This window comes from Odontesthes bonariensis, chromosome 4 (genome assembly GCF_027942865.1).
Source record: "Odontesthes bonariensis isolate fOdoBon6 chromosome 4, fOdoBon6.hap1, whole genome shotgun sequence".
Lineage (NCBI taxonomy): Eukaryota > Metazoa > Chordata > Actinopteri > Atheriniformes > Atherinopsidae > Odontesthes > Odontesthes bonariensis.
Window position 1 is genome coordinate 5,525,019 of NC_134509.1, and position 26,164 is coordinate 5,551,182.

The 26,164-nt window shown below is 40.4% G+C and overlaps 2 protein-coding genes across 3 annotated transcripts in view; one reads left to right on the plus strand and one right to left on the minus strand.

Annotated features, from left to right (window-relative positions):
• stx8 (syntaxin 8) overlaps nucleotides 1–11,343 on the minus strand; it is a 51,209-nt gene extending 39,866 nt beyond the window's left edge. Inside the window, exons 1-6 of the mRNA XM_075462605.1 lie at nucleotides 11,229–11,343; nucleotides 10,396–10,495; nucleotides 10,221–10,315; nucleotides 9,826–9,936; nucleotides 6,964–7,097; nucleotides 4,155–4,247 (exon numbers count right to left, since the gene is read on the minus strand). Coding sequence (XP_075318720.1) covers nucleotides 4,155–4,247; nucleotides 6,964–7,097; nucleotides 9,826–9,936; nucleotides 10,221–10,315; nucleotides 10,396–10,495; nucleotides 11,229–11,245 — 550 coding nt within the window. The 5' untranslated portion in view covers nucleotides 11,246–11,343. The remainder of the gene's footprint in view (nucleotides 1–4,154; nucleotides 4,248–6,963; nucleotides 7,098–9,825; nucleotides 9,937–10,220; nucleotides 10,316–10,395; nucleotides 10,496–11,228) is intronic.
• Nucleotides 11,344–14,157: 2,814 nt separating this feature from the next.
• Nucleotides 14,158–26,164, plus strand: LOC142378288 (TBC1 domain family member 24-like). Of its 2 annotated transcripts, none has more exons than XM_075462607.1 (11): nucleotides 14,158–14,449; nucleotides 14,605–14,792; nucleotides 14,917–15,178; nucleotides 15,333–15,446; nucleotides 20,037–20,453; nucleotides 22,141–22,380; nucleotides 23,088–23,243; nucleotides 24,119–24,182; nucleotides 24,338–24,436; nucleotides 25,114–25,390; nucleotides 25,804–26,164. In XM_075462607.1, the coding sequence occupies exons 1-11, from the start codon at nucleotides 14,250–14,252 to the stop codon at nucleotides 25,977–25,979; spliced, it is 2,193 nt and encodes a 730-aa protein (XP_075318722.1). In that variant the 5' UTR covers nucleotides 14,158–14,249; the 3' UTR covers nucleotides 25,980–26,164. The 2 variants fall into 2 exon arrangements, with proteins under 2 accessions (XP_075318722.1, XP_075318723.1); XM_075462608.1 differs by having other exon boundaries at nucleotides 14,605–14,720.

Genomic DNA, 26,164 nt, shown 5'->3' on the forward strand with positions numbered 1-26,164 from the left:
GCCCGACTACAAAGAGCTTAATCTATTTATAGGAAAACACGGCTACAGTACAGTGATCAGGGCGGAAAAAGAACTCGGAAGAAGGAAAGACTGTTGGACGCCAAGGATACGCGCCAATTGTCAAGAGCAACAAGAGGTCTCGCCGTTCCTCTGCTTCACAACTTAAATCCATTTGTCATGTGACTCCGAAAACAATGAACTTTCCTCTTACGTTTTGTCTCAATTTTGACATTTGACAAAGAAACTCTTTTTGATGGTTTGTTGTAAAATTTGGACAGAATTAAGCCAAGTAGCTCACTGTAAGGTCTTTGTAAAGTCAATTCAGAGATTGGCTTTAACATTTCATACACTTCTGGGGGGAAAAAAAGCGATAAGTTGTTCCTTCGGTCTGTGTGTAAGTTATCAATTAGCACATTTCATTTAGAGGACTCCCTTTTAACTCAAATAATCGCACAGAAACAAATCCTATAACTTTTTTATGCAGATAATTAATTTACTCAGTTGAAAATTTCTGTATTACTCAAATGACTATGTTAGCCACTACATCTGAAAACATCTACTCAATAAGCATTTGTGCAATTCTTCTACACAGTCTGACCCTGAGGTTCCCAAACCAGACACCCCCCTCTCCCGGAGATCCTGTCCATGAATATCACAAAAAGGATCGGTGACAAGGGGCAGCCCTGGCGAGTCCAACACGTACTGTAAACGTGTTCGACCTGGTTCCAAGAGTGCACACACAGCCCTTGCTTTGGTTTTACAGAGACCGAATAGCTGGCATAGCTTAACTTCCGGTACCCCAGACAGAATCCCTCTGCGAACACGGTCATAGGCTTTCTCCAAGTCAGCAAAACACACGTAGATCGGATGGTCAAACTCCCATGATCCCCTCAGTAACTCTCTGAGGTTAAAGATGTGGTCCACTGCGCACGACCTGGGCAAAAACCAAGGTTCGACAATCTGTCAGAGCTTCCCCTCCAACCCTGAAGTAAACTTTCCCAGGGAGGCCGAGTAGTGTGATCCCTCTGCAGTTTGAACACAATCTCTGGTACCTTCTCAAAATAAATATGGTCAACCACCACCCCGATCTGCCACTCCACTGACGTTGCCCCAGACCTCCATGCAACACTTAAAGGTAGGGTAGGAGATCCTGGATTTTGAGTCCAGCGAAGCTGCATTTTGAAAATACACAGGTAAAAAGTCCCAACCCTTTTCTTTGCTTTCCCCCCGAAGGCACGCCTCTAGAGTACATGAACGCGCACGAGCACGAAGCTGCACGAGCGCTGTTCTGACAGCAAGCATCGATCGTTGCCGTATTTAGTATTTAGTTTATGCTAACTATACGTTTAATAATGCTAGGTGCTAGCCAAGCTGGCTCTAGTTTAGCTTCCTGCCAAGCTTCTGGACGTGTAATCCAATCATTGTTGGATCCAATCTATCCAATCTATCCAATCATTGTGAACGGTCCGTTCACAATGATTGGATACTGTTTTTCCTAGATTGTACGTTCTAGAGGCCACTAAAACTTTTCATATTTGTGTCAAAACTTTTAATTAATTGGTTGCAATGGGGGTGTGAAGAGTATTTCAAGCAATATGTAAAAAAATGTTCCAGAAAAAGATCCCCTACCCTGCCTTTAAGAGGCATGACAGCCAAGACAGCCCCGCCATGTCCTGATCCTTTAGCAGCTCATGGCGAATCTTGTCTGAGGTCTGATGACACGACTTCAAAGTAAATCATCGACCTTTGGCCAGAGATAGTCTCGTACCAGGTACACTTATGCACCCCATTATGTTCAAACATGTTGCTCGAAATAGACAATCTATGACAAGCACAGAAGTCTAAAACCCAAAGACCACTCGGGTTCAGATCATAGAGGCCGTTCCTCCTTATCATGCCTCTCCAGGTCACTTTATCATTGCTGACATGGACATTGAAGTCCCCAAGAAGAACAATGGAATCTTTCAGGGTTGGGCAATCGAGTTATTGACTGAAGTAGGTCAGATGCTACGGACTGTGTGAGAAAATGTCCCAATACATTTTGCCAGTTCTAACTTCCTCTGCGGGAGATCATTGTACATATAAATGTAGCCGAATTCAATGCACAGGTGTTGTCTTTAATTTACTTGAATGGTGGTTTTGTGAGAGGAGCTGCAGTTATAAAATCAGGATTGAGATTGCTCAATTTTCTATAATTTCATTCAGACTCAAACATACTTATTACCATTAGGCTCATAAAACACACACTAAGACTCGACTTCAATGATTTTTCTCTTTTAGTACAGCAAAAGAAAAGCATTTTATTCCATTTTCCCATTTGTTCTCAATCGACATCAACTGTACATGTGCTGCCCATCACAGGGCCTACATTTCCACAACAAGATCACCTGGTTCAATCTGGAAATGTTTTGGCAAAACGTTCCGATGGGATATGGCGGCATCGTACAAAGCCTTCACCTCATGACACGAAAGTGGTCATCAAAGCGGAAACAGAAAACTACCGTGCTGACCGTATGAGACGAGCAGCTGGTGAGAAATCTCCTCTGAGAATAATCAGGTCGTCCATTCCATTTATAAAGCCAACAGTCTCTCGGCTGAGATGTCTAACTGCACATCTCAGAGGGGCATTCAACAGGCTCTGCTAATTACTGAAGCCTCAAGACTGTGTTTTTCACTTTTGGCCAACCATGGAGAAAGGAATATCAACTCTTATGTTTCCGCTGCTCCAGAGGGTGCGACAAAGAGTCCGACCCGTAGCGTCACTCAGTCTCTGCACTCCTTTAGTGTCAGTATGGCTTAAAGCTGCAGTCTGCAGGATTTGTTGTTGTCATACGTAAAGTCCTAATTTTTGGCATTTTAAGAGTTTACATGATCTATCAGAACGCTTGAAGTTGAAAACGGTGACCTCCATAGTCGCAAAATGCAAGAAATGCTTATTTTTTAACCGAAAAATAAAAAGTTATTCAACTTCCTGTCCCGCCTCATCAAAACACATGAGAACTCGTGCACGCCAGATGCGCGTACACGACTCCTCATTCATCAACTCACCTGTCATTTGCGATCATGGAAGACACAGTAATTAGACAAGCCCGTAATGAAGTTCAATAGTCTAGATAAATAAGCGTGGGGACGAGCCTACCTTGTATCGCGCGTGCACAATCGGTGATTGACAGGCAGCAGAGCCCAGCTCGTAACCTGATTGGTTACCTTTTACCGGTCCGGTCTGCAATTTTGTAAACAAACCTGCTGGCTTTGGAGGGACCTAGCGGGACATATAGGGGACCTAGAGAACTCATTTTTTTTTGTATTGGGGTATTTAATGTACTCCTTTCAGAATCCCCGGACAGTTCCAGGCATTATGCTTGAAAAAGAGTTGCAGACTGCAGCTTTAAATGATCTGCTCTTTTAATGACTTGCACTTTCTGAACAGAGACATTACTTTCCTGCTTGTTGTTAGTGAAGACACTGACAGACTAATGCGGGTTCTGGGTCGGTGTAAACATCAGAGACGACAGTCACGAAAAAAAGAAAATGATAATGATAAGAATACATGTGTACCACATCTAAGTAAGGCAACACTTTCGAGCCTTGGCCTATCAACTGCTACAGTCTTCCGGCGGTGATGCATTAAAGTATCTAATAGTTCAATGGTTGACAGATGATAATCTCTAAATCTTATGTTTCAAGTACCTCCTGTCTAAAAATGTCTAAAAACGGCCATGGGTCACACACTCCATCCTGAGCAGCGCGTTCTACCTGCGATGGCAGCTATTTATGGACTGAGCAGCGGTGTTTTGCCAGGAATAACTCAAAAGCACTATTAGCTCCGAGCAGATCTTATTGCAGAGCACCAAACTCAGGTTTTTTTTTTCCTCCCTCCCATTCTATTTATCTAAGTTGCATGAATGGTGAGGTCACATTTCTCTGTGGGCTGGATGACACGGTGATGACCTGACGGTACGGTCAGGAGCTCTCACACGTCTCACACTCGTGTGTGCTCGGTACCGTATCGTGCTGCGAGGGTGTAGGTGCATGAGGCAAGTTCTTCCACACCAGAACAAAGTCTGTCTGACTGCTTTCGCACCTCGCGCATGTAATGTTTCTGGAATTTGTGTGACAAATATGCACAGACGCTGCGGCACATTAAACTTTACCGTTCTGTTCTTCCAGCTCATTGCCGATGTCCTGGCCCATTATCTTCTGCCGGCTGATGACGGCTGCTAGTGCGTCCAAGCCCGCGTCCTGGGCTGAAAAGAAAGGAGAAAGAAAAGAACATGACTACAAACTTGGACATGGATACAAATACAAATATAAAATTAGAATAACATCAGTGTGATGGGGAGGGAAAACATTCTACAAAGGAGAGAAAAAAATTAAAATTGGACTCTGTAGGTTTCTAAGTTTGGGATGTTCCCTACCACAGGAATTTGATTTTCTCCCACACGTTCAGGTCGACACGACAGTCACCCAACTCCACCAGGAATCTCACAGCGGTCCAGAAACCGCCATGTGGTTTGTTTTCACGGTCTTTACACCATACTCTGATCTCAGACTGACAAAATGCCGAGCCGAAATGAAGATACCGCAGTAAAATGTCTCATAGCGGCAGGTTCTGGATTACAATATGCCTTGTAAATGGGACTTCAAATAATCACACCCTATATGTTGGCATCAGCTGGGCCAGAACTCCTTCAGTACAAATTATTTCCATCCACTTTCCAGCCAACACAATATCTCTATCAAACTTCTGCCTTTTGTAATGTGCTCGTGTGTTCACCGTGAGAACAGTGGAGTCCAAAAGGTAGATTTGTTGACAAAAATTAATCTTCACTTGAACGGTGGTTATTGACTCGTAAAATGCTTTTCTAGTGGATGTCCGAAGCTTCGTCCGTAGTAGTCTCGTATTATAGGGAGAGCATTCGAGTCTTATCCAAGTCAAACTGATCACAAAATCTCTTAACAATTAAATACTGAATTTAATTGACTGCGAACAAAATTGCATGTCTTCCAGAAATCAGTAGTGATAACTGTAAGTCATCCACCTGCTGTTCACATCCACATTAAATTATTACACTATGTTATGTGAGGATTACCATGCTGTAGTTGATGTGAAGAAAAATATTTGAGCAGAAGATTAACAAATGTTTTGAAGTGATTCACAATACTGTTTATATTTAATGCTTTGAATAGCTCCTACATTTATTTCTGGCCCAATTTGTTAATAAACAAACATCACAACTGATCCCAAAGTGATGATCTTTATCTATCATTGGTGTCAGTAACTTTGGGTTCCATAGCAGGTATCCCAGAGCTGTTGATAACGAAACATGTTAAACACTCAGTGGGGTTACATGGCACTGAAAGGATCAGATACATTACATTAAGAATGAGTTGAGCAAGGGTAATTATCCTTGGATATATGGAGGTGAATGAATGGGATCAGAGGCACAAAGCGTGTCATACTCCGATACGATAGGTGGCGCTGTACCCATTTCAACTATTGCTAAAAGAGCCACTTCCTGTTGACCTCTTCACCACCAACAACAACAACAAACTCAGGCATTGGAGAAAGATGGAGAACGCAGAGTAAGATGAAGCTACGTCCCTCTACATTCCGTTTGTGATGAGCTGCTTGTTGCACAAACGCGACGCACAACGGAGCATTGTCCATCGCGTTGTTTGTTTCTTTCCGACAGCGACTACAACAGTAATATCGTCTCTTCCAACTTCTGGGTCACGACCCCGGGAAAAAATCTCGATAATTCACCACGTGCTTCACCGTCTACAAGCACGTTTATATTTGACTTTCAGCCGAGTTATCTCGGGGTCTTAATCCGATCACGAGTAACTCGATTTGATCCAATTTCTTGTCAGATTAAGGTGTCTACATGCACTTAATAACACAATCTTATTGTAATTCAGTCAATAATCTGATCCTTTCAGTGCCATGTTACCCCACTGAGTGCCAGGCTGAAAATGGAAAAACTCCTCTTAGAGATAACTGGCACTCTGACGGTGATCAGAATCTATCCTGTTAACTAAGACTTTCCTCTTCGGGTTCTGTGTGCTGCAACAAATCGTTCATTTCACGGATCGTTTGATGCTTCTCCGACGCAAAATACACCAACTGCCTAACACTTCACTCATCAGAGGAGCAGGTTGTATGAATGGAGAGGTGTGAAATTATAAATATAACTTCAGGAAAAAAACACAGCTTGTTTCAATAGAGAGAGGAATGCTGCCAGAAAATCATCATTTGTACAAAGTGGTACGTTTATACACGCCTGCTGCTTCTTTCATGAAAACTGCCCATAAAAAACAAGCGCATTCAATTTCAATGAGAGGAATCGGCACAGATTCAATATCACTTCAATGTGTCATCCTGATTTTGATGTGTGGGATACGATTCAATCCTGAACTCTCAACTAAAACTACTCCAGAGTAGGTTATGCGTTCAATTCAAGTTACCATGGTGATAAAGCCAGGTTAAAACAGAGCCACCTTTAACGACATAAAAACTGTGATTCTAAGCTTGGTATACCTTACCGAGCTGTTAGTCTCACTTTGTAGTACATCCCGTTAGCCGACTGCCAACAGGTTGAGACAAAGGGAAACCCTTCCTAAGTCTTATTCTGCTGGAGGTCTATTCCGGTCAGAAGGGATTTTTGCCTCCCCACTGTCACCTGAAGCTCCATGCATGCTCAGGATGGGGGACTGAAGCAAACTCAAGATTCAACTCAATCTCTTGCTTTCTTTAGCTAGGCTAGTTTTTAAATCAACTGGCATTATATGGTCATCATTACAATTAACTGGACTGAATTGCATTATAACTGGATTGGACTTGTACTGAACCTACTGACTTCCCCTGTAAAGGAGCCTGAGATAACTTTCATTGTGAACTGGCAACATTAATTAAAACTGAATTGAATCAATCCTGAGTGTAATACTATTGCGTTGAATTACCTTCAATAATTCTTTGTTGCTGCTGTTTAATTTCCCCGAAGGTCAGACCCTTGGTCTCCTCCGATTCGTTGATCAGCCAAGGGTTGGCCGAAGAGCTTCCACTGGCTGCTGCCCCTCCGGCCATCAGTGTGGACCTGTGGGTCATAATCACAACAGTTGTGCAATTCTAAAAACTTTGATTTGAAAAAAATCTAATTACTGTTACCTCCAAACAAAAACTTAGTCATGCACCAACACTGAAAGACACATCGCCTTTGGATATGTGCTTGTTTAGCCTGTTAATCACTTTTTAGCGCACAGGTTTAAAACAACACCCATCATGCTCCAGTGACACGGTCAATATGCCTGGATGGGACGGAAGTGCAATGCACATATGTACAACTGCTCTTCTTGTTCACTTTTGTCTGCCATGTGCTTTTTCTAACAATTACGACACCACATCCATCGCACAGAAAAACAAATTAATTTACTCTTTTGTCCTTTTTGTCCCCCCACAATCAAAATTGACCAAGTTGGCTCCTGAACAGTGAGTGATCATCGGGACTAATCATCATCATGTCTAAGTGAGACACCGGAGCTTTCTGCGCTGTCTTGTGCAGCGCTAACTTCTGCTGTGTGGTCGAAAAGCTATTATTCTAATAGTTTAAAGCTGTGTCTTTCTGCAACAACTTCAGGGTTTCTAGATTTAACCGTCTCTGCTGAGCACAAGGTGTCTGCTTTTAAAGGTAGTGCAAAAGGGACCTGAACTAAATGTAGCGTAACAGACAAAAAATTAATAATTCATTACTTATTTAGACCTATGTGCTAAAGTCCTATAATGTGAGTCATTCACTTGGTATTAATCAGGCTATTGTTAGTACAATCAAACTAAATCTTTCAAATTTAGAAGATTTTATGCTAGTTTTGGAATTGAGGCATAACACTTTTATGAAGATCTTACTGTATTACTTCTTCTGAAGAAGCCTCTTAAAGTAATGTGAGACTACTCCCAATAAAGCAAGCCGAGGCTCACAACAGCAGAGGAGCGGATGAGACGAAGCATTCAGCCTAATCTTTCTAAGATGTGTGCTTACTATGTGCCAGACCTGCACTTCCTCCATACTAGCACCCACTGTGTGAAGATCCAATTAGGCAGCCAGTGGGAAGCGCCAAAACCAGTCAGGCACATCTCTTGGCACCCACTAAGCACTTGACTGTCACCACTGAGGCCTGAGCATCCAGGTCCTGACTGAGTGACTTGGACAGGCCAGATTTAACTAATTATAACAATTTCCTATGCAATCACATATGAAGGAAAGGTTAGAGAATAATAGAGTAAAGGTGGGTCCAAGGGGCAAGAGGGTGAACTCAGCCTTCAAAAATAGGCGCCATGTCCTTCTTTTCCTTAGACTGAAAAGAAGATGCCTAGAATTCATTGTTTTAGGGATAAATTAAAATCCCTCGAGCAACTTTCATGCCATTCTTTCTACCCAAAGTTCTCACCAAAAAAAAAAAAAAAGTGGCTTAGATCATCCAAGCATGGCCAATCTATCCCCTCCCACAGAGACCACACAGTGGGAATGGGTCCGACGCCTACCCTTAAATCCAAATTACCCACCACATATCACTATTAAATGCAGGTCTCACTGAGCAAACTAAAAACCATACGACCACATGATTCCTGTTAGCCAAGCTAATTTATTAGCAAATGTCGCTTGAGATTCTTTTTTTTTTTTCCCCCTTTTAACAAAGTCTTTCATGTAATAGGGTGTGTGGTCTGTAAAAATTAGATGAAAGCCAGTTCAAAGCACCACTAAGTAGATCAATCCCAAAACCAAAACTTTGTGAGGGATATCAGAGAAAAGCGCTCTCGTCTCAAGGCATCAGCAAGTGTTTTCTTTTTTTAAGTCCGACTGATCTGATGAAACCGATTCTGCTGTTATTTTATACCAAAAAAACGTCTGGAACCACAAAGATGTTGGTTGCTACGCAACATTTCTCAGTGCATGCTGATCCTCTGCAGTGTTTAAACAATAAGGTGGGCACCAACTATTCACACGACATCATTTCCTCTTCCTGTCCACACAAAAATCACCTGTGCCACACTAGGTCAAACCTTAGCCTCATGACCACCTGCTGCTTTAAACAGTTCTAACGACACCACATCAGATGATGATAAAGACACTGATCGGTTTCCTCAGCTCTTTGATCATCTCCACTACCTGCAGAGTATCGGCTAAGTTATAACCAATAAACTAATTTCCTTTATGCAGGTTCACCAGGATACACTCGTTCAATCACGTAAATGTGTGTGTGTGTGTGTGTGTGTGGCTACTTCGGGGGAGTGCCAAATGTGTGATCAACAGCGCATAGCGAGCAGATCTAATGAAAAAGAATTGGCCGTGAAGTTGTCAAAATGGCGGATATAGAGACTTCCTTCCAGAGCACACGGGTCATTTCGGATGCACAAAGACTTCCGCGGAAACTTAGTGACCGGTAACGTACCATCAAAGCAAAGAACGGAGTCTATGACCCTTCTGGTCAGGAACATAGACAAGAGAAGGAGGGTTCGTTATTTTTAATTAGGCAGCCATACAGTTGGATAGGATGATAATAATAATAATAATCTAAAAAGACTTCAGAGATGAAATCCACAAAATGAAAGGTGACATGTTCTGAGAAGAAGCCCCCCCCCCCCCTCCTAGACAGACAGTCAGGGTGAAAAAAAAATTCCACTGAGGACACAAAGAGGGGGAAAATAAATGGATTTAAAATTTAAAGGAAATACATTACTTACACCCACATTTGATGAGATTTAAAAATACTGACTTTCTCAACAATTTATTAAAGGTAGGATGAACTCATTTCTCTAGCTGTTAATACCTGGTGGGTTCAGGCTCCGAGAGATCTCCTTTGAAAGTGGCATTGAGCTGCTTCTCTCTGGTCAGAAGGTCATCGATAAGGTTCTGTCTCCTGTCGGCTTCTGACTGCATTCTGAGAAGACCATATCAAGGTCCATACACTCCTCTAATGACCTTCAAAGAACGTGGACCAGTTTTTTTTTTTTATATACATTTGTTTTGGTTCAGAATCCTGAGCACAGCTTGTCACAGTGTGTGTGTGTATGGGTGCAGAGGTTCCTTTTTTTTTTTTTAAATAAAACTCTAATGCCCTCTACAGGAACACCACTGTTAATGCACAAGAAATCACTCCTGCCCAGATTGTAATCTCAGTCTGATGACTCTGAGAGCTTGAACAATCGTCAGAGGAAAGGATACATGCGCCTAGAAGAAGAAGCTCGCAGCAAGCCCTCTTTGAGCTGGGAAATGTTCTGCTTGAGCTTCTGCAGCGACGCCCGTAGTGTCATGTTTATCTGGAAAAACAGAGCGCATGCACTTCTGTGAACTCAAGACCACCTCATTTTTCACTTTAAAAGAGAGTCTAACACGTTACCTTCGCGGGGTTCCCCCCTGTTCTCTGCTGCTTGTTCCTTTCATGGATGTTTTCCGCCACTTCCTGTGCCAGGCGACAAGTGGCATCATAATTCTGCAACCTTGAGATGAATGAATGGGATAAAAATGATAAGTAAAGACTGATATTACTGTCACAGTACGTACATATTGCTACCAAACACAAATCTGGAAAGAAAATGCAAGAGTATTAGGAAATATTTCATGACAATCCAAATCTTGTGGAACGTTTGAAGATCAAATTATTCTCGTTTCAAATTAGATAAATAAATCAAAAGTTTATCAATTAACGCCAGTGCTTACATTCATACTTGTGGAGGGGGTTATGTACCCCTTGGGGCCTTTTTTTTTTAATGCTAAGAGATTAATAAACGATGTAACCAATGATGCAAACACACTACTAACTGCACGATAACAATGGACTGATTCTAGAACCCAAACGTTACAATTGCCCTTCAGTAGTATTTAATGCTGCGCCATTATATGTTATCGGTACGGTTTAGTTATTTTTTTAAGCAGAAAGTAAGCATTAATCATCTAAAATGTCTTCAATTGTTCTATCTATTTTGTTAATTTGCTTATCCGAAGAATAAGCGCAAACCCTAACAAAACTACATTTATCAACACAAAATTAAGAGAGTAATTAGACCATCTTAAAGAGCATGTTGTTGTGTTTGGCTAATCTTAATAAGGAACTAGCTACCAGCTAACTAGGAACACAGCAGCTATCAAATCAATTAGACGTAGAAACGATATTTGTTGTTGTTCAGGACACGTCTGAGACGGTTTATTGAAGTACTCGAAAACATTACCTACCAGGGATCCTGGGACATTGTTATAAAAGTGAACTATGGAGCGAAAATCGTTTGAACCGGTACGACCATACGACAGTAATCACCACCAAGCTGTCGCTTGTTTTGGATGTGACGTCACTACGGAATACTGCGAAGACCATTCTACTCCAAGGCCGCGTCGATTAGTTTTCGCAGAAAAATAAACTTTACACAGATGAGCGTCAAAAATGTCGTAAATGTGATTTTTCTTTTTTAAATATACAGTATACATACACTTCAGTTATGATGGTGGCTGTGTTGTAAACAGACACATAATTTTGTGCTGAAAACTAATTATCAAATCGAGCCATGGATGAAGTCCTGTGCATAACACTAATTTTGGTCAAAGAGGAAAACATAACCAGTAACACCAATATCTGTCTAAACATGGCAACCTTTGGTAGGTTATGTGAGTACTAAAACACTTGGGAGTGCTATCATACCCACAGGCACCAACAAGACACTGCTTATCTTGTTGCGGAAATGTTCTACTGGAAAAGCCTGCTTCTTGAAACTCAGATGGATGCAACTTTGATACTTGAGACAAATCTAAATAACTCTGCAGACAAGTTACCCCTGTTCCATGTAGAATTCTATTTATTCATTTATTTACAATATTCACTTTGTCTTATTCAGGGTGAGAGGCCTACTCACACTCACCCCCTAAAATCAATTTAGAATCACTAGTAAAGTTAACTGGCATGTTTTTGGGCTGTGGGAGAAAGCCACAGAACTCATTCATGGGGGGAGATCATGCAAAATACACCAAGAGTCCAGCCAAGATTCTATCTAGGAGTCTTATTGCTGTGAGGCGATGGTGCTCACCACCACACACAACCATGCAGTCCCCAACATGGAATTCATCTAATATATCTGAAATTTGACAAAGTAAAAATTGCTCTATTACAGGCCCTTTGAATGTGGGTCTTAAAGAGGAGGTCTGAATCTAAATTTGCCTTAAAAAGAAGTAAAAAGTCAATTAGAACAAAAACAAACTAACTAAAAAAAAAATAACAGGGTAAACTTTGTGTTGAATATTAAGACTTAGTGACGCTTAGTAACCCACAGCCACGTGTGCAGAGCTGCATCTGCAATTCTGCGATCAGACTGCGACTTATCCCTCACATGAATAAAAAATGCAGTCAAGATTCAAGATTCCACGTGTGTGACATGTTTTCCTCTCTTTTTCTTCAGGTGTAGAAGTTTTCCTCTGGCAGCACAACTCTGTCTTCACCAATGAGCAAAGGCTGCTTTTGAGCTCCGTTCCACGTAGGTCCCACATGTGAGGGTTGTAGAGGTTTTCTGTTTTGTAACCAAGCAATGCTCGTGTTTGAATGAAAACATACACATGTTATGCAGAATAATAGACCTATGAGGACTTCTTGGAATACCCCCCCCCCCCTTGACATTTTGCATGGCACAAGGCAGTTTCAGAGAAAAAGGTTTATTTACCACTTGGTTGCCCTCCTTTTCCAAAAAATTATTTTCTCGCCTCATATCCAGATCCATCCATCCATCCATCCACTATCTACACCAGCTGAATCCGTCGGTCGGGTCGCGGGGGGGCTGGAGCCCATCCCAGCGGTCATCGGGCGAGAGGCAGGGTACACCCTGGACAGGCCACCAGTCCATCGCAGGGCCACACAGAGACAAACAACCACACACACACTCCTAAAGACAATTTTAGAGACACCAATTAACCTGACATGCATGTTTTTGGACAGTGAGAGGAAGCCGGGGTACCCGGAGAGAACCCACGCATACACGGGGAGAACATGCAAACTCCACACAGAAAGGCCCCAGTAGAACCTGGAACCTTCTTGCTGTGAGGCGACGGTGCTAACCACCACACCACCGTGCAGCCCTCATATCCAGACATAATCTTAAATCTTTGGTTATCTTTAGGCCATTTGGTTATTTCAAAAGTAAAGATGAAGCTGGATTTTATGATCACACACACACATAATTTCTGCAATCTAAACACTTCAAATTGCTGGATTTGGTAAACTTTTATACAGCTCAATTATTGTACAAAGCCAGCATGAATACTCTGCCAAATAATATTCAAACACTCTTTAAATTGAGACATGGAGAACATCACCTAAGGGGATGTAAAATATTTAAAGTGCCAGCGGTGAGAACAACCAGAAAAAGCATGTGTGTGTCTGTGATTGGGGTTCGGCTCTGGAATGGGTTGAAGGAACAACTTAAGCAGTGTATTTCTATTCATCAGTTCAAGGCCACATATAAAGTGGAAGTAATGACAAAATACAAAACTGAAGAAATTTTGTAATGTATATGCACGGGCTATTATGTTATCATCATATAAATTGTGATTAACATCAAATAAGAGATGAGAAGATATGTGTAATAATATGTTAAAATTAGGTTGAAAGTTAAAAACAATGCCAATGTATGTAAGACGCATCCATATAAATTGTAATTTTTGAATGGGGGTGGGAGCAAATAAGTATTTTTACTTCATCTCACTCCCTTTCGAGTGAGTATTGATTTCTGTTACCTTTGTTTTAGATGAATATGTAAATTCATATGTATTATGGAAATGTATTTATTTTGTAATCTGCCTGAAAATAAGCTCAACTCAATCAATCAAAAGTGATTGTGGAACATGAGTGGATGTATGGATTATATTTTTTTGAGGCACAGCTGATCGTGAAAAAAAAAAAAAAAAAGCTGCATTTCTATTTTAATTTTCAAATGATTTGATGTCCTGTTTTTTTTGGCTCTATTGGATGGGGGTGGCTCTGTGGATGTTTTTCAGAGACTTCTCAGAAACAGTTGCCAGTGATAAAAACAGGAAAATCAGTGGAACTTTTTTCTTTCAGTACCTGAACCACCACACACAAACAATGCCTAACCCACATGACTGCAGCCCTCAGGCTTATATAAAGCCCGAGCTCTTTGAGAGCAGGACTAGTGACAAAAGACGGTGCGTTCCTGTGTTACGTTCCAGCGTTGATGTCTTTGAACAACAGGACTTGAGATGATTCAAGTTTCAAGGACACCAGAGATCTTCAATTTTGGAAACATGAATTCAACTTCACATACATCCTCTGACCAAGACCTGAGTTCTGTGGCAACAGGCAGAAGGCAAAGGTCCCACTCTTACTACAGCCCAGAGGACAGTAAGAACTATGGCTTGCAGACACAGACAGAGCAAATCATCCAAAGACCCCGCTCCAGGTATACTTTCATGTTTCACGATTAGATTTGTAATCAGAAATGTATACTGAATTATAATCATACAGATTGAAATCTTTTGTTTTTATTCTGACAGCGCATGATAAATGAAAAACATCACTGACTGAATAATCTATGCTGGATCTACATTTGTTTAGGTCGTTTTACAGCTATGAGACATCAGAACTGTGCGCTGACTACGACGCGGGGAAGTTTTCAAGGTCCAGCCCACAATTCAAGGATCAAGTGTCCCGAAAGGAGAACAGAAACCGGGGTGGGTCTGGCGTCAGCCCTAAGAAGTCCAAGTTTAAACCAAGCAAGCATTCACTCTCAAGAACACTCAATGGTACTTTAATAATGCATTACAAAAGAATGGAAATTATATTTTTAAAATTTGGAGAGAGAAAAACAAAAGGAGTTTTCCTCTGTTACAAACCTACACTAACAGTATTTGTGCTTGTTATTCTCAGGCAGTAGAGGCAATGTCAAGTCGGTGTCCATGATTACCATCTCTGAGTCAGACAACTGGGAGATAAGCTCCAGCTCTGGGATGAAGTACGGACAGTTTGTGGACTGGGAGAAGATTGACCCCGAAGCAGCAGAACGATATCTACAGATCTCAAAGAGCGACCATCAGCAACTGAAAACAATGGGCCGAGAGGGATTCTGGGCCATGCCTCACACTCTAAGAGCCAAAGCTTATTATCACATCATCCACAGCATCAATTCCAGGTTAGAGCCATTACAGTGAATACAGAAAATTCTAAGAGTATCATCTGTCATGAAGCATGCATTTGGGCGTGATGGATATTGACCTCTTTGTACCTGTTAATTTGATCTCACATGGCATGAATTTGTAACAGCAAACTGATGGTATCTGCTGCAGGGCTGTTGCTCCAGACAGAGATGTCTACTATGAGCTGGCCAAGAAGCTTTTTGGAGAGCAGAAACTAAGCACCCATCCAGTCCCAGAGTACATGGAGGATGGAGAAATACCAAGGTACTTTTTTGAGATGATACTTGCACAACAGTAGAAAATTCTGTTTTATCTTTGAAGTTAATTATTCAGCTCTGACGAAAATCCCTGGTCGAATAACGTTTCGGTTTATTGAGCCTGTGGCTCAGGAGCGTGTTTTAACTCCACTCCTGGAGTTCGATATTGGTTTGCTTCTCTGTGGTTTTTCTACACTTGTGGCTTCCTTCAAAACACTTTTGCTTTGCATTTTACCCTGTCTAGTTACATGTGCGAAACCCATCAGGTGATATCAGTTTGAAATATGATGTTGTATGGCCATGACACAAAGGTTAGAATTGAAATATTTTTGCGAGGCCACAGGTTATTAATATGTGTGAGTATGAAACTTAGGCCTTAAGGGCGGATTATAGTTCTGCGTCTATCGTCTTGACGTGTTGCTTTGCTCTGGTCGCGAACCACTTTTCATGTTATGGTTCTGCAACCTCGGTCTGGAATTTCTCGGGACGCACAGCAGTTTCCCCTCACGAGAATTTTGGTGGGCGGTGACGAGAACTTCGGGGGCGCCGCCGGAAGTGTTTATCTTTCAAAAAAAAAAAAAGTGTATGCAAGATATGGATCTGGAGTTGCTCGACATCGAAGAAGAACAGCTTCTTTTTATTTATTTATTTATTTTTTTTTTTTTATTCAAACATGTCACATAGACAAAACAATGACATACTCAGAAGTAAACAATTATTATTATTTTTTTTTTTAACTTTACATATTCACACCTCCACATATATATATATATAAAAAATTGAAGGATCTTAAATGCCCAAGAAAAAAAAAGAAAAAAGGGGGATAATAAATAATAATAAAAATAAATAAATAAAATAAAATAAAAAACTTCTAAACAGTTACAAGAGGTTAGGACAGGTTAAGATTTTCTATGAGTGTGTATAATTTATTTGCATGGGGATTATTTATATGTTTCAGACATTTTTGTAATAAGGATATATTATTTTTTAATGCAAGCCATGAAGGTGGGGATTTGGCATATCAGCACTTGTGAATATAAAATTTAGTGATGATGATGAGATTATTTATCAAGAACTCTGTTTTCTTATCTTTGAGGATTACGCCTACTTGGATATCTTGAAAAGACCAAAAATCAGTGCTTATGGAACTGGACGATAATAAGTCATGTAGAGATTTCCACAAATTTTGGACAGTCTCACATTCATAAAATAGGTGTTCTGTTGTTTCCAAATTTGTTTTGCAGTTATAACAGTTTTCTACAACAAATTTAAATCTTCTTTTTAAAAATTCATTTGAGGGATAGATGTTGTTTATATTTTTGAAATTAACTTCTTTACATTTTGGGGGAACTGGGAATTTTAAGTATTTTGTCCGAATATTTGATTTTTCACATTTGTTATCATTTCTAAGAATGAATGAGCTTCTTGTTATACCTGGGTATATGGTGTTTACTGAATACTGTCTTAAAAATTTATTGTTACATTTATCACTTACTAGGTCCAAATCATCTAATTTTATTTTATGTAAATTTGGAGTTGGAATGATCAAGATATTGTTCTTTACTGATTGGATAAGGACTTGTGGGATATTATGTATAACTTTCCTATAAGTCTCACTGGAACAACTCATGCTATATTTAGCATTAAAATAATTCAGTTCAAGAATGTTTCCATCATCATCCATTATGTGTCTAACAGACCAAATTTGTTTAGTCATCCAGTCTTCCATAAACACAGACTTCCTTCCACTCAATATTACCCGATTATTCCACAATGGAACATTATGAGGGCTGAAATTATGCTTGAACATCAGTTTCCAATTTAACAAAAGCTGTTGATGAAATTTGGATGATTTTATGGGCAGTTTTGAGATTTCAAAATCACAGACTAAGAGAAAATCAATGCCTCCAACTTTCTTAAAAACAAGAGAAGGTAGCGAGAACCATATCTCATCATGATTTCTTAAAAAAGAACGAAGCCATTTGATCTTCAATATATCATTCATAATTTCAAAATCAATTGCTTTTAATCCACCATCCTGATAATCCTTTATCAAATCTCCATTTTTGATGTAGTGATGCTTATTTTTCCATATGAAATTAAAGTTCATTCTATTGATTTCTTTTATAATTCTAGGTGGGATGGCGAGGGAGTATGCTGGATAAATTAATCTGGATAATGATTCAACCTTGGTTAACATGGTTCTACCGAATAGCGTTAAGTCTCTTTGTAGCCAATTATTTAAAGTTTTTTTGCACTTGTCAATAGTATTTTGCATATTCTTTTTTTCACTAACTTCTTCACATTTAGTTATCCAAATCCCCAGATATCTGGTCTCCTTTTTGACAGGCATATCATACAACGAAGAATCAGAACAGTCATGGATACTCATGAGTTCACATTTGTCCAGATTCAGGTGCAAACCTGAGGCCTGAGAAAAAAACTTTATTGTTTCTAAGGCTAATGGAATTTGATTCTTATTTCTTAGAAATATAGTTGTATCATCAGCAAGCTGACTTATAATCAATTTGTGGTTGTTTATGTCTAACCCTTCAATGTTTGAATTTAAAACAGTAATAGCTAGTCATTCAGTGGCTATAATAAATAAAAGAGGTGAAATACTGCAACCCTGCCTGATGCCTCTTTCTACCCTGAATCTGGAACATGTACCTTCTGAGAGAGAAACACAGCTGTTAACATCTGTGTGTAACATTGTAATCATATCAAGAAATACTTTACCAAACCCAAAATGTTTAAGTGTGTTAATAATGAAAGCATGTTCAATTGAGTCAAATGCTTTGCGGAAGTCCAGGAACAGCATAAAACCATCATCCTTAATTAGATGATTGTAATCAATAAGATCCAGAACCAGACGGATATTATTATGGATCGACCTTCCTTTTAGAAATCCTGATTGTGTTGGGCTAATTATTTTAGAGATACCGGTTTTTAATCTTGTAGCCAAAACTTTTGTAAATATCTTGTAATCCGTATTTAATAGTGTTATAGGTCTAAGGTTGTTTACATTTTTTTTTATCTTTTCCAGGTTTTGGAATCAATTTTATTACCCCTTGTTTCATTGTTTCTATGAGCTCTTTTTGATTAATGCATTCAACTAAAGCTTGAGACAGTAAGAATTTGATATCTTCCCAAAAGTGTTTATAGAAGTTTGTTGTTATTCCATCCGGCCCTGGTGATCGATCAGAAGCCATGTTTTTAATAGCAAGATCAAATTCATTGAAAGTCAAATTTTCGTCACAAATATCTTTAAAGTTATCATCAATTACCGGAATTATATTCTTGATTTTGTCAAAAAAGGATGTGACATTTTGCTATGAGTACGAGGATTTGTAAAGGTTACTATAAAACTTAAAAACTTCATTTGAAATGCGTTTAGAGTCTGTGCATTCTTCTCCATTGATCAATAAACTACAGATTGAATTATGTTCTTGTCTGCGTTTTTCAAGGTTGCAAAAATAGGCTGTGTTTTTTTCTCCTTCTTCTATCCATCTGGCTCTGGACCTCACATAAGCACCCTTGGCTTTATTCAAGTACATCACATCCAATTGGCATTGCAGGTTATTAATTCTTTCTTTTTCTTCCTCAGTCCAATCTAATTTGCTATAAAGATTCATAAGTTCTTTAACCACATTTATTTCTTCTTCTCTCTTTTGTTTGTTTAGTTTTTTACTAAATGAGATTGAGAATTTTCTAATACTAAATTTGAGAAATTCCCATTTATATATTGATGTGCTAATAATGTCATCATTTTTAATATCCAAAATTAGTTTTTAGTTTTTTAATTGGGAATTAAATTTCCAATAATCTTTAAATTTATTGGAAATTAATCAGATTAATAGTACAATGATCACTCAAAGGACAGTTAGAGATCACCGTCTCTGTAACATACTGTGAAATTGAATGAGGTATCAACCATGGGCAGCCGTGGCTTAGTGGTTAGGGAGGCGGACTTAAGATCAGAGGGTTGCAAGTTCAAGTCCCGCCATTACCTCTCCCTACACCTCTATTCATGGCTGAAGTGCCCTTGAGCAAGGCACCTAACCCCACATTGCTCCAGGGCCTGTAACCAATACCCTGTATCTAAATAGATGTAAGTCGCTTTGGATAAAAAGCGTCAGCTAAGTGTAATGTAACCAATAATTGATGCGTGATCTAATTTGACCATTGGGTTTGTACCAAGTAAATTGTTTGATATCTTTATTCAAGGTTCTCCAGATATCTATCAATTTGTTGCTGTTAGTAAAGTATTCTATGATAGGGTTTTTACACTCTCTTAAAAGTCTTGAAGGCCATCTATCCATCCATTCATCAGGGGTTAGATTAAAATCACCTCCAACCACTATATGATCAGTAGGAAATTTTGTATTAAGTTCTCTTATGACTTTTGATATCTGTCTATTTGACGGTCCCACATGTACACCTTGTTTTGTGCACAGTTTCCACATTATCCACACATCAGTTTTTTTTAGTGTTGTCGCATCGTTGTCCAAGTTGGAAGATTGCCCATGACACGCACGCTCTTTGTATTTCCATTTTTCGGACCAAGTGAGTCTGAGCCTGCTCTTTTCCCTTCCAGGTACTGTCTCAACAAAGCGGGCCTGAACTCGGTTAAGAAGATCCTTCTTTGCCTTGGCGAATACTTCCCAGACATGAGCTTCTGCCCCATCCTTCCTGCCTTGGTCTCTCTCATCCTCCACTTCAGCGAGGACGAAGCTGAATGTTTCTACAGCGTGTCCCGACTCATCTGCTACAAAGACGATAACAAGCGTTACAGTGACCAGACTTTCCTCACCTACCGTGCTTCCTGTATGACATTCGGGGACCTTGCCAACAGGTGTTGCCGAGGCATTCGGAAGCTGATCGCCAGGTCTCACCAGAACCTTTTTGAGTTTTACTCTGACTGGATCATGTGGATTTTTGCTGACCTTCCATTCACATATGCCATCAGAGTTTTGGATGTCTACCTACTGGAGGGCTACAAGGTTCTCTACAGGTCATTTGCAACTGCACTTACGAGCCCTTTTTCCATCAACGACATGATTCGCTTTAATTTGATGCGCATCAAGACGTCAGTGCCATACAGGTGATGGAAAAACGATTAAATCGCTAGAACGCCTGTTTTGTCGCATTAAATCAATTCGCTCGAAATAGGTGGTTCAGGGCTAAGTTGTATCACTACAGAAGTGATGGAAAAGGTTAATGCGATTCAGACTAGCCACGCATGCGCAGATGGTATTGGTAAAGCGCGAGGATTCGAATGTTGTTGTTGAGCCGCTCAGGCGCCCCATTTCACCTATCCTGTCGGTATCAAAACAGCAGCAACAACTAGTAACAACAATGTCCGATGATAAAAGAAAGAACTGGTCGAGAGCAGAGACTCTGCTTTTTTTCAACACAATTCTGGTGTTCAAGGTGGTCCTGAAGCAGCATAGTTAATTCTCGCCTCGCTCTCGTCCTCCTTCTTATATTTCTGACGGCAATTATAAGCTGACATAGCAGCACTAGCAGCATGTTTAGTCCTATCCTACGGTCCATAACTCTAAATAAGTAACTAGCCTAATAAATAAAACGAAAGCCGATGGTGAAAAGGTACTTATAGCCTTGAAAGTTATAGCAACTGTTACTATTCCCGGAGGCTGACAATAGCCGCTTTCGGACTGTAGGAACCTTTGGCAGTTCTAATAACCTTTTAATCCGCGGGGCCGTTTTCTCCCGTGTTCGGACATACAGGAATTCGGGGTTTTCTCCCTTAGTTCCTATAACTATTTAGCTCCTTCTCCGAGGTCGGGTCTTTTCATAGTTCTGTAGAACGATCTGACGGAGGTGTGTGGTGGTCGGTAGCTACGCCCCATGTCATGCTATCACAGCTGAAATGTCTCCTCATATGACACAGACACAACCGGCGGGTGTTCAATAAGTTAAACGTACACTGGTCTCATTTGTCTGCAGCGCTGCTCTCCTTTCTTCCTTCATGAAATAAAAAAGTATCTTCTCCTGACTCTCTCTGTGAGCTTTTCCAGCCTCGATATTAGACGCCTAAAGTGATTGTCCATGATTAATATCACCATCATGCAGATCATAAACACAGTGGCCTCCCCGCTCTCCATATTAGCTTCTTGGTGGTGTTTTTTCTACTCTCCTTACTTTTACCGTTTTGTTTTTGTGTTTGAATGTAGCGCTAAACGGCTAACGGCTAACACGTCACTGAAGCAGACGGCTGCACGCGGCGCATCAGTCCCTATCAGGTCCCGACTCATGTGCGAATGCAGACTGAAACAGTTCCGCTGGGGAAGGATAGTTATCAGAACGAAATTCGAGGAGGGTAGTTCTGATAACTACTTTCTTAGAACGGTCTGTCCGAAAGCGGCTATTAACAGCGCGCTACCGAGCATTCTAATTCACTACAATTCGCCACTTTTGTAATGGAAAATCATCTGGTCGAGTCAGAATAATGCGCATCAGCACGTTCCGGTGATGTCATTTTATTTCGCTAGAATCGTCCTGTTTGATGGAAAATTTAACCGAACGCATCTTATATCGCAACAAAGTAATGCGATATAACTTTTAATTCGCTACAGAATCTGATGGAAAAAGGGCTATAGAAATCAGAGCTTTTTTGATGTCATGCATGAACATTCCTCGAAAAAAATTCAACTAAATTTCATTAATTCTCTTTGCAGGGTGGCACTGGCTTTGCTCGATCTCTACAAGGTATCTGTGTCATCTCGAGTGGCAGATGTGGAGGACTTTAGGGCTGACATGAAAGGTTTCGTGCAGAATGTGGCTCGCCACTGCACAGCCGAGAAGCTTCTGGAAAGAGCCTTTAAAGTTCCGATTGCCACGCGGAGGGAGCTCCACCTTCTGTTCACTGCCAATAAGGACTCCCTGATGCAAAAAGGTGTCAGCACATACCAGGAGAGGTAGGCTTCCCAACAGACCCGCCAACTAAAGGCAGGCATGTAAAAAGTATCACTCAGTGGGGTTACATGGCACTGAAGGGATCGGATAATTGGCTAAATTACAATAAGATTGAGTTATTAAGTTCATGTAGACACCTTAATCTGACAAGAAATTGGATCGGATTGGATCGGATTAAGACACCGAGATAACTGGGTTGAAAGTCAAATCAAACGTGCTTGTAGACGGTGAAGCACGTGGTGAATTAGACTTTGCCTTCTGCGCATGCTCGAGATTTTTTCCCGGGGTCGTGAAGTCAAAGGAGACGATATTACTGTTGTTGTCGCCGTCGGAAAGAAACAAACAACGCGATGGAGAATGCTTCGTTGTGCATCGCGTTTGTGCAACAAGCAGCTCATCACAGACCAAATGTAGAGGGACGTAGCTTCATCTTGCTCTGCGTTCTCCATTTTCTCGAAATACCTGAGTTTGTTGTTGTTGTTGTTGGTGGTGGTGAAGCGGTCAACCGGAAGTGGCTCTATTAGCAATAGTTAGTCAATAATCCGATCCTTTCAGTGCCATGTAACCCCACTGACTGAAACAAAAGATAAAGAAAACAGTGCTTTTCGTCAGGGATGGCAGATATGCCAACTAATGTCATTCTAAGTATTCAAACTGCGACTCATTTGATTTCCATTTCCTAATATCTCTGTTTCCAATGCTCTTAAAGGAAGACGGTGGGCGCAGTGGACTTCAAGAACTTCAGCTCCAGTGTTGTGACAGAAACTGAGATGAGAGTCATGTGGGCCTGGATTCCTGAGCGCTTTGCTCTGTTCAGCCCAATTAGGTTGTTTAGTACAGCTGAACAGGGAGGAGGTCTCACTTCGTAAGTAACCTTTACTCAATAACTAGATACATATAAGAAACTGCCTGAAAAAACAAGTTTAATCATTTGTTTCTTTAGCAGCTTGAATAACGTCTTGAGTCGTTTATTGTAAAGTAATAGTTATCATTGCATTTATATTATTAGTTCACTTGATTGTATTTGATAAAGACAGTTCACGCAAGCGTACTGATCCATAATCCAGCGGCGGGTGGTATATTTGCACCATAAACATGTTTACCTTGAATGTAAAAGTCAAGTCATTTGCAGTTCAGAGGTGACAAAATGTTCAGTCTCTCAAGAGAATGTGTTATAGCTTCGTTTTTTCCACTTGTCCCAAATGTTGTAATGTCACAATGAAGCCAATGTAACCATGTGTTCAATAATGTTCAAGTCTAAATAGGTTTTTTTCACAACTTAAACCAATATATTATATCTAGTCCAAATATTTTTCAAGCCTAACCCTAACTGAATTGAAAAGCCCATGGACAATGCTCAGTGGGACAGGGATTGAATTGGATTAAATGGTGGGACAGTCTGCTATGTAACACCGCTGTCCACCCCATGCTTACCTCCTTCTCAGTGTTTTTTGGACATGATATAGTTGAGCTTTCAATTTTTCAAAAGAAAACTATCATTTAGTGTTTTTTGGAGCCTTGAAAATGTGACACCAACCAACGTAGCTTTCTCTCGTTCTTGAACGCTGCTGCATTGGAAAGTTATGCCCTTAAAAAACTCCAAAGGTTTTTACATATTAGTTTCAAAGGGAAATATGGTGTAAAAACCTTTAAAAGCTAAAGTTGCCAGTTGTATCAGTTTCGGGAAAAAACAAAAACAAAACAACCAATGCTTTTTTCCTTTATCTCTCTATCGTTTAGATTTTATTCACACGTGGAGGGACACGAACCAGCGGCCCTGATTATCAAATCAATGGATGACGAGGTAACATTAAAAAAGATGGATCAAACATGATAATTGTGTGTGCTTGTCCTTTTGATTTCACTTTATGATGCAACCTTAATGTGGTGAAAAACTGCTCATGGTCCATGGAACAAGTTTAGTACGCGACTAAAATATTTATATCTTTCATTTTGCAGGTTTTTGGAGCTTTTCTGTCGACAGATGTGATAGAAAGAAGAAATCACGACTCTCGGGAACTTACATATTTTGGAACTGGGGAGTGTTTCGTTTTTAGGGTGAGTCGCTGTCCTACCTTCCTTTGGAATCTAACTTTTATGTTCACATTACTCCTGACATAAGTCTTGGATACCTGCGTCAACATACGGACAAAGGAAAGATTTTTAGATGTAAATACGCTTTGTACAAATGTGCTATAAGCTCAGCCATCGCCTCTAAGAAAGCAGCACTGTGCATAATGAGGTCTACAGGTGAGGAATGTGTCCAGACATGGGCAGTTAAATTATTGGTCCAAGTTTCTGACATGTTATTATCGCTGTGTTTCAGCGTTTCAGGCTTTTTTATTTACAAATTGAAAATGTGAACTGTGACAGACATTACAGGGGTTATCGGTGAGGATTTTTATCATCCTGAAAATCACTATTAAACTGTCTTTAAATGGTTCAGATATAGAAAGTTATTCTACAGCCACTTGGGGTCAAAAAACATTTGCGTTTTGTAACTCTGCAGCCTGTTGTAGTCTCAAGAAAGACCAGAACTGGAAACCTTGTGTGTATGGTATGCTCATTTAACACAATTTGCCATTTTTAGGGGTGACATCATGCTGTTATTTTTCTTGTCAAGATCCCAGATAAGATGTGGGAGTTTGTTGGGAGTTTAGATTTTTTTTCACCATACCCTGCATTGCCTCCCAAACTGCTATGAAGGTTAAACAAAAATATGACTGCTCTTTCAGCTCCGTCCCGACATGGAGCGCTACCAACGGGCAATGGTCACCATTATGAGCCGAAGAGCTTCTCATCAGCCGGTTCGAGCCAGCAACGGAGCCTCCTCACAGGTCTCGAATGGTCAAACTCTGACCTGTCCCACTGGGACCCCTCAGAACCCCAGCTACCTGATGATCCCCTTCACTGTGCCGTCAGAAGATCCCGGGACTGCCAAAGACCCCAAGAGACCAAAGGAGCAAGAGACTTCAATGTTCATAGCAGGCGATGACAGTCAACTGATTATTGGTAAATCAGCTAAAAATACAGTCAGAATATTCTTATTCTTCAAAGATTTGTTTTGTAATTGGGCTTGTATGAAGTTATGAGCAGCTACTTTGTCACAACATTTTCTTACCGAAAATATTGCAACATGGTTCAGAGTCCTCAAAACTGTGTGATGTAAAAGTGACGCGGTGTGCAAATCTACGATATACTATTTGCTTGATCTGCTATTAAACCCTTAAGTTGTTTTAAACTGTGGAAATGTGTACCCGCTTTATCCCCGGTCTGATCAGCCGGGGACATTCAAACAAGGCCAGTTAAAAGAAAAAAAAAAAGAAAAAATCTCTTCATAGAGAACAATTATCTCAACAGTTTCCTCAGCAGAGATGTGGACTCTTCAGAAGCAAATAGTGCTGACATTCATGTCATCTTTTCAGGTGGGGATGGGGGCCACGCTCTCTGCTTGCAGGAGGACTTGCAGGGAGGATACACAGAGCCGTGTGACACATTCGGAAGCAGCCCTCTCTGCAGGGAACATTTCCAGATCCAGTCCCTGGAAGTATGGGGCATCCAGAACTCTATTTACTTATCTCAGTGTTTCCCCACTCAGTAGAAGGTGAAGAACAGCTTCATAACTCTGTTTTTTAGCCGACGCCGGGCCATTTTTTTTGTTGATGCTATTTAAAGTGAACCCGATTTGTATTCAGATTGCAGATATTTATATTGTGAAATGTAAATTTATACATGATATGAAATTCATTTACTTACACTGAAAAATAAATAAAGAATGAACCTTCA